At 41.7% G+C, this 17,012-nt stretch overlaps 1 protein-coding gene across 2 annotated transcripts in view; it reads left to right on the top strand.

Annotated features, from left to right (window-relative positions):
* Positions 1-839: 839 nt before the first annotated feature.
* megf6b (multiple EGF-like-domains 6b) overlaps positions 840-17,012 on the top strand; it is a 62,711-nt gene continuing 46,538 nt past the window's right edge. For both annotated transcript variants that reach the window (XM_082534730.1, XM_082534729.1), the window contains exons 1-4: positions 840-1,309; positions 3,093-3,227; positions 4,134-4,243; positions 11,171-11,275. In XM_082534730.1, the coding sequence (XP_082390856.1) occupies positions 1,218-1,309; positions 3,093-3,227; positions 4,134-4,243; positions 11,171-11,275 (442 nt within the window). In that variant the 5' untranslated portion in view covers positions 840-1,217. The remainder of the gene's footprint in view (positions 1,310-3,092; positions 3,228-4,133; positions 4,244-11,170; positions 11,276-17,012) is intronic.

The raw sequence follows: 17,012 nt of genomic DNA, 5'->3' as shown, positions 1-17,012 counted from the left end.
GTGACTTTTAATGGAAAAACAACATTTAAATCAAATCTTTGCATCTGCGCAATTTGTTTATTTTAGATATCGGCGTTTTCTTCACGGTCAACAACAGATATATCCTGGACAAGTTACGTCCCTGAAATAAACATAAGCAGAGTCATTTAATATTAGATTTGTTTTGGTTGTTGGAAAGGAAGAATGAGAACCCGTCCCAGTTTTGACAGACTTCATAGATGAGCTCTGCCTAATTCAAACAGCATGTTTTTATATAGCTTGTAGCCCCAGAGGCTGCACGTACCATCTCTGACCCCGGACTTTTTCGGGTCATGAACACATACATGCTATAAAAGCTTTGTTTAGAAAGCAGCAGGCCTGGCTGCTGACCCTTTGACCGCCCCATCAGCTGTTTGCCCTGCAGTGTGACCGCTAGCTGCTTCCCTTACCTCAACAACCTTCAACATCCTCTACTCGTGATGGTAGGCTATGTGACTTCGTTTTCAGGCACGTCCGTGGCTGTAATGAACGCGCATCTTATGTCGTGCAAATGCGCTCCTGCTCGCTCAATCTGCAAATATTATACGTATAATAAAACCATTTTCTGTGCACGTGGGTAATGTGATCATTTTGTCTTTAAGGCATTTAACCACCTATCATCATAACACATTAACGCACACATCACAAGTCCCGTGGAGACATGGTGACACTGTCCAGAGAAAGTTTGAAAGTTGTCAGTCATGAGAGAGAAAAGCTCTTACTATGATCGCACTGTGCCGGTGGCTGCAGGGTGTCTTGCAGGGGCTGCTGACGCTTTGAATAATAGATGGCTCCCTGTGAGCCCCCTCATACCCAGCCCAAATCCCTGCCATCATTACCAAGTCAATAGAGGGAGGCAGAATGCGCTCTGCCTACACGAGGTTTTTTTTTTCTTTTGCGCGTCAGTCCAACATCTGCAGCGACCTATTGTAGGTGCGCAGGAATTTTCTGAGTCGGATAGCGGCTGCGACGGAGACGCTACACGCGTGGGATGGCTGTGTCAGTTTTGGACTGTGTTGGGCATTTTCACGAGGAAGATCTTTTAAGCGCATGTTAGGTTTCTTCAAGTTGACACGTTGGGAGGTTTTTTTTTTTTGTTTTAGATTTTTTTCTCTTTTTTTAAGTCCTGGGTAGTGATGGGATACACTCATGAATGACTTTACAGTTTTGAAACTGTAGAGTGACCTAAACAGAGGAAAATGGACAGTGTTATTTTTTCCCTTGTCATCGTATTTATTATAGAGGCGCACGCATTCCGTTACGGCTTTGCCAATAACCTCCAGCCTTTTATGTAAGTAAAGTTTTGTCACATCCTTATATATTTATTTAATCACAGGTATGCATTTAGGGTGGCGCTCACTGTATCCAGCTGCAGGTACTTTTTTACAGACTCACATTTCCTTTGAACTTCGACATAACTGCCGGTTCACCTGCACATCCATAAATCTGTGACTCAACCAGAGGTAGAAAGCAGAGGCTTAGGAAGTTCTTCTTCTTTTTATTATTATCATCATTATTATTATTTAAAGTGATGAAATTGTGAAATTCTGGCACAATAACAATATTTGGTAGCATTTTCTAATAATGTTAAACTATTAAGCATTAGTAAGGTTAGTATGGTATTAGCCAATGCTTAATTCATCATTTATATATCATTACTCCTCTTTAGTATACTATTTATAAATACAGATATGTTTATCCATCTGTTACTATAACACCATGTACAGCTATCGCTGCTACTAAATCACTGCTAGTGATAATCATAGTCATTGTTATAAAAATATGTCTATGTTTATAAATAGCATACTAAGGGGAGCAATGCTATATGAATGATAAATTAAAAAAATTGCTAACACCTTATTAATACTTAAATAATGGTCAACAGTGTAACATTATTATAAAGTGCAGCACAATGTTATTTGTATGTTATGTTATTTATTACTCCCACTAGTGATCCAGGGAAATGAAACTATATCATAAAGAAATATCAGGCTATTTCTTTTAGCTATTTATCACTGACATTTATTCAGTGCACACTCAGTGTGAAGCAATAGATAAATATCACCTACTGTTCTGTAAATATAAGCTAATTTGCACACAGACCAATCCGTTAACAGTGTCAGCCACTACTGATTATTTGGCTCATCATGTATCGGTGCTTTATCAATCCAATAAATTTTGCTGCCGTGCACTTTCATCACGGTCTTTAGTGGTTTGCAGGAATGCTGCCAGTGTATTTTATATGAATGCACTGACTCCATGTGGCTCTGTGTGGCATGCAAAGCATTCCTAACTCTGTCCATGACTGTTTCTTTCACAGTGATGAGCCAGTGAAGTATAACTGCTATTTTAAACCCTAAAATAATAATAATTGTGTGACAGTGGTTTCTGTGCTGCTCCCTGCCACTAACAATAAGGTCTTTCACATTAAATTATGTGTACAGCCGAAGGTGATAGTGATCACTGTTATTTATGAGACGAGCAGCTGGATGTTGTCTTAGGATTCCCGCTGATCTCCATGTGCTGAGGCTTTCTTTCTATCCTTGGAGAGTTATGGAAAAAGTAAACGTATCAAAGATCGTTTTGGACTTTATTTTAAGAAGGCCTGTGAGGTGCAGTGAATGGTGCAGTTAACTTAAACTTAAGTTAAGTGTTTCAAGGCTTATTTTACCTGTGCTGAGATCTGTTTTGTGTTCTTTCTTTCTTTCTGTCTTGGAGCGATGCTGCTGCGTAAACACTTTAACAGTTCCACTGAATATCGAGTTTAAGTCAGAGCAGGTTTACTTTGTAGCTCATCATCCTGAAAGGTGATGCACGAGGAATTCCCCTTAAGTCTTTAGAAATACCAATAACTGGTCATCACACACCTTAGCACAGGTAATGCCCTCACAGGACTTGCATTGTTGACAACTAGAAAACGCCTCAAGCAAGTTTTTTTCTTTTTCCCGCCTGTCTTTGCTGCAACATCTCTTTAAGTGCTCATAAATTGCTCTGCTGTCGTCTGTACATCTGTGAAAACACTGCTCAACATCTTGTCATGTTAAGTATTTTTTTACCAATCTTTTTTTTTCCAGGCCCAATGTGTGTGCGGAGAAGGAGGTGACGCTGGTCGCCCAAAGGCAGCCATGTGTGCAGGCCTTCACACGCATGGTTAAAGTTTGGAAGCAAGGCTGTGTGGGGCAGTCGTGGTGCATGGGCTATGAGAGAAGGTAAGTAAGACTTGTTATTTCTCATCTGTCTGCTCCCCCCTTTCTGTACTCAAAGCCTCTGATTCTCCTCTTCTGTGAGCACTCCTGACCTCACCTGCAGGGGATGTAGTGCTTTGCTGATTAAGCTCTGGCTAGAGCAAAGCATTAATTACTTGTTTTGAAGTAGTCTCTGTGACTCATGCAACCGAAAGAATTTATCGGCGAGGCCAGGATTCTTCGTTTAAACTCCATTTCCAAACATGAGATCCACCTTCCACTTCCCTCTTCATCTCTCTCACCCCTGTTCTGTAATCACAGCTTTTCAACCTGTTATAGAGTTAAGTGCAAGGTGTAGCCCCACATCAGCAGCTATTTAACATACGGACGTCTTGGCAGCAAACATTCCTTTAAAAGAGAGACCCAATCCTAACATTTTCGTCCTTCTCTGGGAGTCTTCTGCTGTGTTGCTCACGCTTGCTTTCCCCACATTAGCTGCTGGGTTACAAATTCAAAGGCTGCTTTAAAGGCCGCTAAGCCCGCAATTACCCGCTGTAAACAAAACGTTTTCACAATGCATAATAACTGTGGAGCAATGACAAGGGTCCCAAAGTACAGGGAGAGGCACTGTTCTCTGAAGTACAGTCTGCCGTTCTCACACTTTAAAACAGCGCCTTGAAGCGGATTTGTGCTGAACATTATAAGACATGATACTTCAAAGGCCCTGAGCTGTTTGATCAGTGTGCCACGCGAAAAAAATTAAAGATTACCCTCATAAATATTTGGCGAGATACTCCTGTTCGTTTGTACACGCACAAAGCAGCGCTCTGCTGTTGTGTAATGACATGTTAGTTTTAGTATCGCTCGTGGCTGCAATTCAGACTGAATGTGATTGAACGTTTTTTAACATGAAGTTTGTCGTGTTAACAGGACAGCCTACTACACTGCATACAGACAAGTGTACAAACAGGATTACCAGACTGTGTGCAAGTGTTGCCCTGGATGGTCCCAACTAAACGGAGAGGCGGGCTGTCTTTATCGTAAGTGCCATCAGTTTTTCTATCCTTTATGAGGTTTGTTTTTTTCTTTCCATTGACTTTGACCTTCTTGTGTGAAACAGCGTCTGCAGACAGGCAGGTAGAAGAGACAATATCTCTTTTCTGACTAAGCAGGAAGAAGGGAGCTTTAAACATCGCCTAACCACTCGCCCAGACTTCTCAATCAAAAGGGTTCAAGGAAAGGTCAAAAAGGTCTAGAGGTTCTTTGCCCACCCACTTTTGAGCAGATGTTATCGGTCAGTGTCATGGACTTGTGTCACTGCAGTACTCCAGCTAGGTTCAAATGTGGATACTGGGACTTCCATTGTAGTGGTTGCACTCGGCAAAAGACATTTACAGTCTCAATGAGGACATGGCTCTACAGTGCTACTTTAGTTTATGATAGATAGCCTGTCTGGCTGTCCACTCTTTCTCAGCTGGATATTTACTACAGCCTAGTTAAGCTCCACCTGGTCGAGCTGTGACCCTACATTTAATTCTTGGCTCACATCCACAGAGCTGTTGTTGTAGACATCACCTCTTTTCTCAATTAGATGTGTGACATGGTAGTGCAGGTCAAAAGCACCTGCGACCTGTCGCATTTAAGGCCTCCCGAAGATTAGAGAGACCACCTTCTGATTTGCACAAGAAGAACAAAGAAAACAAATGAATGTTCCCACCACCAAATCCATGTATGGAAAAGTAGTTCCTCTGGTCATATTGAGACTGCCAACAGCTCATCTCCTCCTGGTTAAGCTTAGCTTCACACCACTGGGACCAAGCAGTCTCCTTTGATGGGATTTTACAGCCAGTGATCCAGATCGCATAGCCTGCATACCACACAGAGACCCTTGGTAAAGCCTTCCTGTAAACAGTTAGTCCCCGTCAGGTAGACTGACAAGAAAGTTCCCACTTTCCTGTCATCCTTCCCCACCTGGAACTGAACCACGTTCTTAATGCCCAGCCCCTTACACCCACAGCACAGGCAGATTACTCTGTGGGATAGTCGTCTGATGGGAAGTGAATGGGAATGGGAGTTGGAGAAGATATCCTGGATGTTCCTTTCATCAGTGCCTTATTATGGTCTCTATGTCCTTTTCAAAGAGCCTCTTTGTTTCCAGGGAGAATGTTGCATTATTAAATTATATTAGGAGGCATTGCACAGTCGCTCCTAAATGAGCCTGGTTTGTTTTAAAACAATCCAAACGAAATGTCTTAAAGAGACATTCCTCATGACTGCAAAGTGTCTCCCCTCACTTAAGTTAGACAGGGAGGGGGTTGTTTCTCTGTTTCGCGTGACAATGGCCGGTCTCTTCAACATGAGGGAGGGCTTTTATCTCGGTAACCAAAGACGAGGCAGCACTTTGAGATGGGACAAACTAATCACCCTATTCTCTGAGCCATTGAACTGGGATAAAAGGAAGCTCAGGCCACAATCCTCCCACTCCTGCACACTTTGCTATGTGCTATCTGTACTGTACCTCAGTCAGCACAATGCAATCTGTGTGTCTGTTTTCAACAGCACCTCCGACATCCAAAAGGGAAAATCTGCTTTGCGAAATGTACAGCTTTAGCAAATCCTCTGAAAACCCCAAATGAGTGGAAGATGGGAATGCTTTGAGTTCAGATAGTGATTTACTGCCTGCTGCTTTTGAGGGTTTTTAAAAAAAATGTCCTTTGTTGTCTGTCTTTTCTCTGTGTGTGTTCCCCAATAAAAATCAACCAGTCAGTCGTTGTAAGGTAATTATGCTACTGACCTCACTTTATTGTCAGACAGTTAAGGGTCTGGTTCTGTGTGTAAGTCGAGTCCCCCTCTTGGCTTTTCATTAAAATTCACCTGTGTTTATTGTGTCCCATTTCTATCCATCCCCTGCACAGTTTTGCAGCCCATGGTCTCAGCTGTTCTGCGCTCCAGCATTCTTCACTTAACATAATTACATATTTGGAGAACGAGTATACCACAGCACAGAAAACGTTTGATTGCTTTTACGTTTTGTTCTTCCAGTTTGACTCCCTCCCTCTTGTTTTCCATATCTTTTAGTTTCAGGCTATTATCATCTAATTATGATGGGTTTATGTATTTTCCATTCACATAATAGCATTGATTCATAGTTCTTGTGCAGTTTGCAAATACCTGAGATTTGGCATTTTTGCTTTCCAAGTCTCTCCAAGGTCTGGTGTTTTCAACTATTATGGCACAAAGAATGCTCACAGGAGAGAGTCAAACTGAAAGACTAAACCTTTTTTAAAGCCACTCTTTTCACTTTATGCCCCTCTCTCTGAGATCTTAGAGCCCCCTGTCTATTTTTTTCTTAATGCATTTCATGGCTGTTCTCTACCAAAAGTCAGACAGGTGGCTTGTGGAGGCAGAACGTGCTGTTTGATCTGCAATGTTTAATAATAAAGGTACAGATTATTGTGCCTGGCTGACGTCTGTATGTTCTGAAAAGGCTCCAGTTTTCCAAATGAGTATTTGGTTCTACTGTGAACTGAAGCCCTCTTAACTCAGCGATGGTGACTTCCTCTACTTACGTGTTTGGAGAGCCACTCAGTCAGTAAATTAAACTGCTCCACAAGTAGCTACACGAGGGTTGAGGATGGACAGGGTTATCCAGCAGTGGAAACGAGCAGCTATGTTGATTGACGGCAACAAGCAGGCTTTGTGAAAGGGGCTGAGGAGCAGGGACAATGGCTTCTCCAGTTTGTCGTCCTCGTTAACTGCTGAATAGGAACTGGCCTCTTTTGTGGCCACACTGGCCAAAGTATCAACAAGTGAAAAAAACTCAGTGGCCAGAAAAAGTCAAAATGGTCTTCTGTCTACCCATGGGTGGTCTTTTTTGTTGGTCGGTGGAACTACTTTTTGGTTATCTGAACACGAACAGTCACAGCCCGCACACATGCAGAGAAATAGACCAAAATTAAGGGAGACATTACTTGGTGTAATACACAACAAAACCACAGTGTAGTTCAGATTCTTTGGTTCATTGAAACGCTGCCTTTGGTTACCCCAACATTCCTTTTGATCTAATCAGTAACATGTGGCCGGTGTTGGAAGACTGACTTCACCAAAGACATCATTCCTTAAAATCATTTTGTTGGTTAAGTTGCATATAGTTAAGTCTTGCTATGAGGTTAGAATTGGTACAGTATTTAATAGTCAGGCTGTAAAAAATGTGTTATATTCCATAACATTGTTTTTCAGTGGAAATCATCAGCAATAAGTAAAACTGCAATAAGCTCATAGTATAGCTAACTATTCAAATTAGTATGGGGAAGAATGCAGATCTACGGTGCTCTGTATGTATATGCAATATTTCCTGTTTAGTCTTAGTGACACACATGTTATTATCACACAACTCACATATGCTGCACAGTGCAAAGTGAAAGTAAGTTTGAGTTGGCCAAATACTTCCCATTATGGGGATCTTTTTACCCTGAATGGGACTGAATGACACTCTCCTCTACGTACCAGTAAATACGAACACTAAACATTATGTCTGTCTATGTGTTTTACTGTCACACAGCTGATTACTGCATTTTTATTGTTTATTGTCAAACTGACCTGGTATCCAGCTCAAATGGGCATTATGATTCACCACGGCTGATTCTATTCTTGCTCACTATTGTGTCTTACGAGAAAAAGTGGGATGGTGCTCCCAAACAAAGCAAGAGAGAGCAGAATTGCATGATGCTGCACAGATTGCCTTCTGACTTCTCTTCCTTGACTAAATTTAAACACAGTACTTACAATGTAGTAGTAATAATAATAATAAATGATATTTAAAGTTTTTCAAAGAAACCTGTTAGAGAATATCTGGCATAGCCCTGTTTTTCACAAGAGCTCCTTGAAATGACACATCTCACTGAATAGCAAAATGGGATTTGCAGCCTCAGAATATTGTACCATTTATGGCCCCAAACTCAGGCTTATGCACAGGCCTTTGTGTCCATGAATCACCCTGACTCCAGTTTCCAACTGGGTTGCGCTCTTGGGGTCAAACAGATCGACAGAGTCTAAACAAACATAGGGGGGCCTCGGTCTTGATTCACTCAGGAGCTGTAAGGGCAACACCTGCTTGTTGGTTTTCAGCTCCTCCGTGCGAGTCGCTGACCTCCCGCTCTTTCTGTCTCTCCTTTTTTGTAAGGTGTCTGTGTAAAAGAGTGGAGGCTTTCACAGGAAAAAAGATGAGATTGGGCTAGAAGAGACACGCTGCATGCCACATTAAGGAATTATTTCAGGGAAGATTAAGCACCGTAAGGGGTTTAGGAATTGGGCTGCCCATAAATGCCCTGGTTAGCTGCCAGCAACCTCTGAAGAGGGAATGTACAGTCTCCTTGTCGTCGCTTAGTCTGAAGTCTCTCTGAGAGACCTGACCTTTTCATTTGTGCTTGGTGATTTTGTACATTTAACACTTTTCCCTCCCAACTGTAATAAGGAATGTGGGATATCAAAATAATTTGATCTCTCACAGCTGGTGCTAATATCAGTGTCCAAAAAATGTTACTGCTTGTCTGTCACCTGTTAATTTCACCACATCAGAGTTCCTGCATATTATATAATAACAGAGGTACAGATGAAGGTATGTTCAGCTTTAGGAGATACTGTTGAATTATAAGATGATGTGCACAACATAGATGCATTTAGAGTGCTGGTGCATTTTGTGATATAAGCAAGAAAAAGTCATTGATGTGTTTCTGGTGTATATGTATGGGATGTGTGGTGCAAGTGATCTGGATGATCCAACTTTTAAGCAGGTGTCTGCAAACGGAGCCAGATGACAAGCGGATGTTTAGGCTGACAGAGCCATCTGAATCTGCTGAGAGACATACATGAAATTGTTCCGGCTCATCTGTGTTTATTGGAGAAACTGCTTCTTGACATCCATCGCCTTTGTCTGGAAAAGTTATGTTACTCCCCAAAGTGCAGCTAAAGCCTGATTGCAGATACACATAAGCCATCTTATATTTTCACACCCCGAGGCATCTCTCCCTTGCCTAAGCTGATCTTCTGTCTTTTTATCGTACATCTGTTGAAAGTTAGTAAATGTTATGAATGTTATTGAGTAAGGGTGCAACTACTGGCGTTCTAAATGATTGATTAAGCATTTAATGATTATTTTCTTTAAAAGAATGAGTGAGTAATTTAGTCCAATAATATTTTGAAATTCTGGAAAATGCTCAACACAGTTTCAGAGAATCAAGTAAGTAAAGAACAAAAATAAAAGGGTAATTGAAACCGGTAAGTTGGCTTTCTTGCAAATGTTATTAGGTCAGTCTCTGCTTTAATCAAAGATAAGCACTTCACTGAGAATGTAGATCTCAGAGAAAGCCAAAGTATTCAGACAGGCCGGGAACAGTCTTGCATTCCTAAGAGACATCTCGCCTTCTGGCTGCCAAACTCCTTGAGATCTTCTACAACTGGTGATGCCATTTGATTCGTGAGTAGGAGATACTGATACGTGTCTGTTATCTCACTAACTTACTTAAGAACAGGTTAAGTGTGTAGCACTTCTTACTGCTTGTTGCTCAAACAGTAAGAAGTGAACCAATGCCATGACACTAAAGGACCGAGATTAAATCCAAAGTTACCTCACCATCACCCAAATCCTGTTTTTTAGTACAACCTCACATCTTCATTTTGATATTTCTGCCTGGCTGTCTGTTAAACAGAAAACAAAAGAGCGAATCTTTTGGTGTTCTGACTGTTACATTTTTTAGTTGAAATGTAAAACACAGTATGAAAGTACAGTGCATAACACAACTAAAATGTGAGTTGTCAGTTTTATTTTTTTGGAAATCATACTGATGTTTCTGTTTAAGCTGTACCGGGCATGCTGAGACCCTCACTATGACCGTATATGGCTAATAAAGGGCATCGGAACCACCAGCCTGATGATGATTGGATATGCTGTTTCTGGTTGGATTAAACAGACAAAAATGCACACGTGGCACAAGATGCTAAGTTAAACTGGCTGACCTCTTTGCAATCATCTTATGAAGGATTGCCATTTGGATTCCTTGGATGATTAGCTGGCTCGACTGTGTTTTGTTGACTCCCAGTGTCCACATGCTGCAGGAACTGCAATGATAGGCATAAGTCCTTTGAACCTGTCATCACTAAGTACTGTATTCTGCTCAGGACAGTGCAGGTCTGGCTTAAACAGCTGTGTGTGGCTTCACATAGATATTACTCTCCACACACATGAGCATACATGTAGACAGGTACACTGCAGCACCCATGTACTACATGAGTACAGGCACAGTTCGAGCTGGAGGGCTGTCATGATTAATGTGAGTGTTGTGAGAGTTTATGGAATGTGATCGTTTACCTTTGAGGTGAATTCACATGCTCAAAGCTACCTAGTGGCTCCCACTGTTTATAAGTTCTGGGATTCCTTAAATTTCTCATCTTAACAGTTTGACTCACGGGGATTTAAGGACTCGGGGTCGCTTGTCAAAGAGATGGATGAGCCTGACCTGTGCCTCTGTGAATTTCAATCGTAACTCACCACGACACATCTGTACAGTCACAGTTTACGACAATAAACAAAAGTTCAGCTCTGCGATCGATGACATTTCCAGGTGATGTTCTCTGACTGCATGAGGAAGAGGGCAGTTTCCCGTGAAAGTCATACAAGCTGTTGTGATCAATCATAGTTAAAAGTCACGGAAACTACTGTTTAGAAATTTCTTGGTGAAAAAACCTTGTTTGTCTTCTCAAAGCCAAGGGGCAGATTCCACTTACATTTGTTAGTGTGAATGGAGGAGAATTCAGGTTCCTCTTTAGTCAGACGTTAATAGGCTGGTGATACGTTTTTGATAGAAAGAGGTCAGTTTAAGAAATCGCAGATGCTGACGTGTCCTGACAACAGCCAGGTGTCTCTGCTTCTCTCATCTATTTATTCTTTCCTCTTGTCTTTCCACATACAGCGGTGTGTAGCTACGGTGTTTGCTTCAACGGGGGCCAGTGTCGGGAAGGATCCACCCAGCTCTGTGATTGTCCCGCAGGGTTCAGCGGCCCCAGCTGTCAGTACGGTGAGTACAGACATCCTTGTAGCGTTTCATATTCAGATTCTTCTCTTTTCTTCTCTTTCTTTTATGCTTGTTTTATTGCCCATTCTTTGTTGTTGTGTTTCTTACATTTGTTACATGTTTTCAGAGTTTAGTAATAAAGCAACATGTAGAGTTAAAGAACCCATTCTCAGCTCTCATTGGACGGAGGTTGGGGGTTGAAAAGTAACTACAGTAATAGCAGGAATCAAGAAAACACCTTACAGACAGATTGAAATTGATTAGTAGGTCACTATTTAATTAAAAAAACAGCAACCCCTGACTGTTTTCTGGAGCCTACATTTCTGATCCACTTCAGTCAGACTGCCAGGCCTCCCCCTGAACTCTGTTGAAGTGATAGCCTTTCTGTAGAGTGAATAGGGAATCTCCTCACATCAGCACTTGGCTTACTTACCAGAAACCTAAGTATTTTATCAGCATCTCCATTGTTAAATTTGAGCTATTGAAGTAACACAGTGGAAGATTCTGTTGTTTTTCGGATAACACCACACGGCAGGAAATTCCTTTTCGGTGTCAAGTTTTTGTTAGAATTGTCCGTGTCGCCCTCGATTCAGACCCTCCCAAATGTTACAGACTTTGTTGCACAAGTTCTAACTGCAGAGGCCGAGTAAACATCACGCTTTTGTTAGGTCTAATCTGCTTTTACGCACTCTGGACAGGATCCAGAATCCTTCACCTTCATCTCAAACTTACCCACTTCTTAATCAACACGTGATTTTCTCAAGACTTCACTGGTGGAACGTGTAGTTTTACAGCCTTCTTGGCTGTGGCTCATGATTAGCCATTGAGGAATCAAAGGTTTCGGTGGCAGCTAAGCTGACCTGTCTCACTTCTGATTACTTCATACTTGAATGAGAGATTAACCATTAAGACAAAGGGATCCGTAAATACACATGCCCACTGAGATCCTGTCCAGCAAAGCTTAGGACCACTCGGTGCCTTAAAGAGGAGGGCTTTAAGAATATTGAAACCATCTGCTTAGGATGATGTTCATCAGTGTTCATGCAAAAAAAAGTATAGGTTTGCCTAAAATGGAGCATATAAACATATTCAGAGGCATGATCGTCTCAGCATAAACAACTAGAAACCCGCTGACTCTGTTTTATAGCTCTGCATTCTCTGTGGATGTAATAATGTATCTGAATGACATGTATTTGGCTTCTTTTATGTTATGTTTATGAATGATAGGATGCTCGCCCTCTTTTGTCTCCGTAGTAGAAGCTCATCAGTCATTCTGAACAGAGCAGTAGCGTGTTTTTTAGTAACACACAATGATAAATCACAGATATGGAGTGTTGAAATGAGGGTGAGTGCGCACAGCATGGTGCAATGCACAGGTTTTGCTCCTCACTATAACAAATAGTATGAAGTTGTGGGAATGATGGTGGCAATCAGCAAGACTTAATCATGAAAAACACAGCTGATGTCTAAATAAGTCCTTAGTGGATCAGTAAGTGATCAGAACAAAAAATGCAATCAAGTAAAAACACCTCTGTTCACTGCACTAGTTGGCTTTTGAAAATATACAACACGCACAGTCTCACCCCTCCTGTTGCTACATTTTAATACTGATTTATCTACTCATTTTAAGTTATGAAATAAAACATAAATATGGGATTTAAAAAACATTAATCTGACACTCGAGTATTCTCTTATGTTTCCAATATGGGGGCTCTGGCAGTCCTTCACCTTCTAACAAGGTGCATAAAGAGGGGAAGAAACCTTCAGAGATTACCTTCAGTTTCTTTTTTTGAAGACAGACATATTTTATCCCTGTCATTGTTCCCCAAACACACTCATTCATGTACGACGTAAAATGCTAAATAGAAATGATTGTTGTGGCTTTTACACACAGGCACACACAGACACACAGTCATAGTAATAATGTTGGATGTTTTGTTTGGACCAATAAACTCTCCACATAACCTAAAAGTCACTTTTAAGGCCCATCCTGTTTTCCATCCAGCCTGTTTCTTTCCATTTCCAAACACTCTGATTCGCCACTGTTGTTTTTCATTGTGAATGATAACTGTCATCAGTGGATACCTAGGGGGCATTTGCTGGTGGGTAGCTATTTAGAGATTATTAGCCTGTAAGCACTCAGGCAGCTATATTTCTCTGTGATTGGCCCTAAATGAGCTGCTGGATGAAGGGTGTGAGGCTGTCAGTTGATTCCTCCTGTCCAGGGGCAATGCTTAAGTTGGTGGGAGGTGGACACAGGCGCTATTGGTGGTACTACATGTACCAAATACGGGTCAGGTCAAAAAGTCCAAAGGCCAAAGACAATAACTTAAGAGTACAAGGTGGATCATTGGAGACTGGTGGCTCATTAATAGGATCGCTTTAATGAATGACTCTGTTCACTGAGTGACTGCTCTGATATATTGATCAGTCCTTCCGAGCATTCCTGCGGTGGTCAAACACATAGCCTTTCGTCGTTGTCACGTTCTTGAGCTCTGGATGAATAACCCTTGTAAAGATTTGAGCGTGCTCCTCACACAAGTTGCCATTATAACGCACTTATTGCTGCGGTCCACACGCTTCTCACAGCTGTCAGCCCCTGTTTGCTCTCTGTTAAGATGTAAGAAAAGAAAAGAAAAGAAAAAAACAACAACCTTGAAGCCACAGTGGAGGATGTGGCCAAGGATGAATGTGTGTAGCCACACTTCACTCAAAGATTCACTCATCATTTCGGACAGCTCTCAACAGCATTCCTCTGCAGCTGCACGTGGTGATTCCCCCTTGGAGAGCTTCTGATGTGGTTTGTCCGTGTTTGTGTATAGCAATTGGATTGTGTTTATGTCTTCAAAGGGGCCAATTAGTCCTCTGCTCTCAATAGTTGTCTGTAGCCGTCATCTATTTTGTTTTTAGGACAGCATTGTGTCCTGGTTGTGTGTAAGACAATAATTACTATTTTTTTGTGTTTGTGCCTCAACTATGTGGTTAAGCAGGAACTGGTGCCTAGAGGCCTTCCTAGTCCTTTGATAGATAGTAAATCACATTTTTGAAAGGGTCAGCCTCCACTTACAAAACACAGTGGATACAGTGTTATATTTAATAGTTGCATAATTTGACATGACTGATGGAGACCAGTGATATTCGCTTGCAAATCGATGTCCTGTAATTTTGTGGTTTGTTTGTTTGCGTTAAATATTTCTGAGAACCAATCAAAATTTGACAGCAGTTCTGATGAAGCAGCTGATTTATAAGGCTGTATTTACACTGCTTACAGCCACATCATTCGGCTAATTTATGAGTAAATCTTCTGTTTACTTAGACTGTTTATTTACTCCTCAATACAACACAGTTCCCAATTAAAGCAGAATGAGGTCTATAATGCAAATAAAAACTACCTATAATATAAATCTCTGTCTTTGTCCACAAGACATCAACCAAATTGGCACACGCGTACATCTTAGGCCTCCGAAGGTTGCTATCTGTATCTGATATTAGGACATCATTATGTTCCCCAGCAGCCAACCGTCCAACAGGGTAAAGTGATCCAAAAGATTTGGAATGTGTCCACCTATAACACCTTATGAAAGCATGGTATCACTTTCATTTCATGTCAATAACATGTATGAAAATGTTGGAGCGTTTCAGCAGTGAAGCGGAAACTTATAGCGTACCTTCTTTTTTGTATGAGCTAAGGTCCGTTTAAAAAAACAAAAAAACAAAAAAGAAACCCAGCTCTTCTACTCATCTTGTCTATATCCAAAGGGATTTAGTCACTTGGTCCCTGATGTACTTTATATCCCACCTGTCATCAGTAGGCAAGTGGTATCCTCTGGGATCAGCGGCGTCCAAGGCTTTCAGACCCCTGGCAAGGCAGATGTCTTCATACCAGCTGACATCTGACTCAGCTAGAAACAGACAGATAGACAGAGAGGCTGACAAACACTCTTTGTAACATGAAACTTTACTATGTTGAAGAAGCTTTAAATGTCTTGTAAAAATGCTTTTTGTATCAGATCCATCTGGTGAAAGGCGATGCAGTTATCACTGAACCAATAGCTCATGTGACAACTTGTTTTAGAGTTATTTGACACAAATATGAGGAGTCTGTGATATTAAAGTAAAACCGTTGAAAGCGAAGTAAAAGGTTTTCCAGATTTGATGGTGTTTGCTCAATTCCCACAATGTGCATAATGCCGTGTGCGGTAGACTTCTTTGCTGAGTCCAAAGAAGAGCTGAAATAGCTCTTTCTGTGTTACAGTATGAGTTTCATTTAGATTAGATTAGATTAGATAGAACTTTATTAATCCCTCGGGTGGGTTCCTCTGGGAAATTCGATTTCCAAAAAAAGCACAGCAACGACAGAAGTTACAGAGTTACAGAATATTATATATATATATATATATATATATATATATATATATATATATATATATATATATATATATATACACACACATATATATATAAATACAGAGACAATATAAATAAAATATACGAAGGGGATAAATAGAATAAATAGGAATAAAAAATAAAAATACAAGTGAATTGCACATTTCAAGTATTGAGTCTATTGCACCGTTGACTATTTACAAAAGTATTGCACAAAAGGTATTGCACAGTGAGGTGAAGAGGCACTACAGCTTAGTTGTTCCCCCCTCCTTTGTCCTCCTGTTTCCCCTCCCTCTCCCCTCCAGGGAGGAGTTAAACAGTCTGATGGCGTGTGGGACAAAGGAGTTTTTAAGTCTGTTAGTTCTTGTCTTTGGGAGAAGCAACCTGTCACTGAACAGACTCTTCTGGTTGTTAATGGCCGTGTGCAGAGGATGTCTGGCATTGTCCATAATGTCCATCAGTTTCTTTAATGTCCTTTTCTCTGCCACTGTCACCAGAGTGTCCAGCTTCATGCCGACCACAGAGCTAGCCCTCCTGATCAGTTTCTCCAGCCTGGATGAGTCCCTCTTTGCTGTGCTGCTCCCCCAGCACACCACAGCATAGAAAAGTACTCCAGCAACCACCGACTGGTAAAACATCCTCAGGAGCTTCCTGCAGATGTTAAAAGACCTCAGCCTCCTGAGGAAGTATAGTCGGCTTTGGGCTTTTTTATACAGGTGCTCTGTGTTGCATGACCAGTCCAGTTTATTGTCCACCCACAGCCCGAGGTACTTGTACTTGTTGACCACCTCCACCTCCTCCCCCTCTATCTGAACCGGCAGTGGACCTGCTCTAGACCTCCCGAAGTCCACAACCAGTTCCTTAGTCTTTGAGGTGTTGAGTTGCAGGTGGTTTGTGTGACTCCATGCGACAAAGTTCCTCACCAGACTTCTGTACTCCTCTTCCTGATCATCCCAGATACACCCCATGATGGCTGTGTCGTCTGCAAACTTCTGAATGTGGCATAATTCAGAGTTGTAGCAGAAGTCAGAGGTGTACAGGGTGAAGAGAAGAGGGGACAGCACAGTTCCCTGTGGTGCTCCTGTGCTGCTGACCACTGTGTCAGACGTGATGTCCTTCAGCCTGACGTACTGTGGTCTGTCGGTGAGGTAGTCGGAGATCCAAGCCACCAGGCAGGGGTCCACCTCCATCCTGTTCAGTTTTTCTTGAAGCATACAGGGCCGGATGGTATTAAAGGCACTGGAAAAGTCAAGAAACAGGATCCTGACCGTGCCTTTTCCCCCATCCAGGTGTGAGTGGGCTCTGTGTAGGAGGTACAGGATGGCATCCTCCACTCCGACACCCGCCTTGTATG

The sequence above is a fragment of the Aulonocara stuartgranti genome (assembly GCF_965226115.1).
Source record: "Aulonocara stuartgranti genome assembly, chromosome: 5".
In the NCBI taxonomy this organism is placed as follows: Eukaryota; Metazoa; Chordata; class Actinopteri; order Cichliformes; family Cichlidae; genus Aulonocara; species Aulonocara stuartgranti.
Note: the sequence above shows the minus strand (reverse complement) of the source record. Positions and strands in the feature narration are given on the sequence as shown.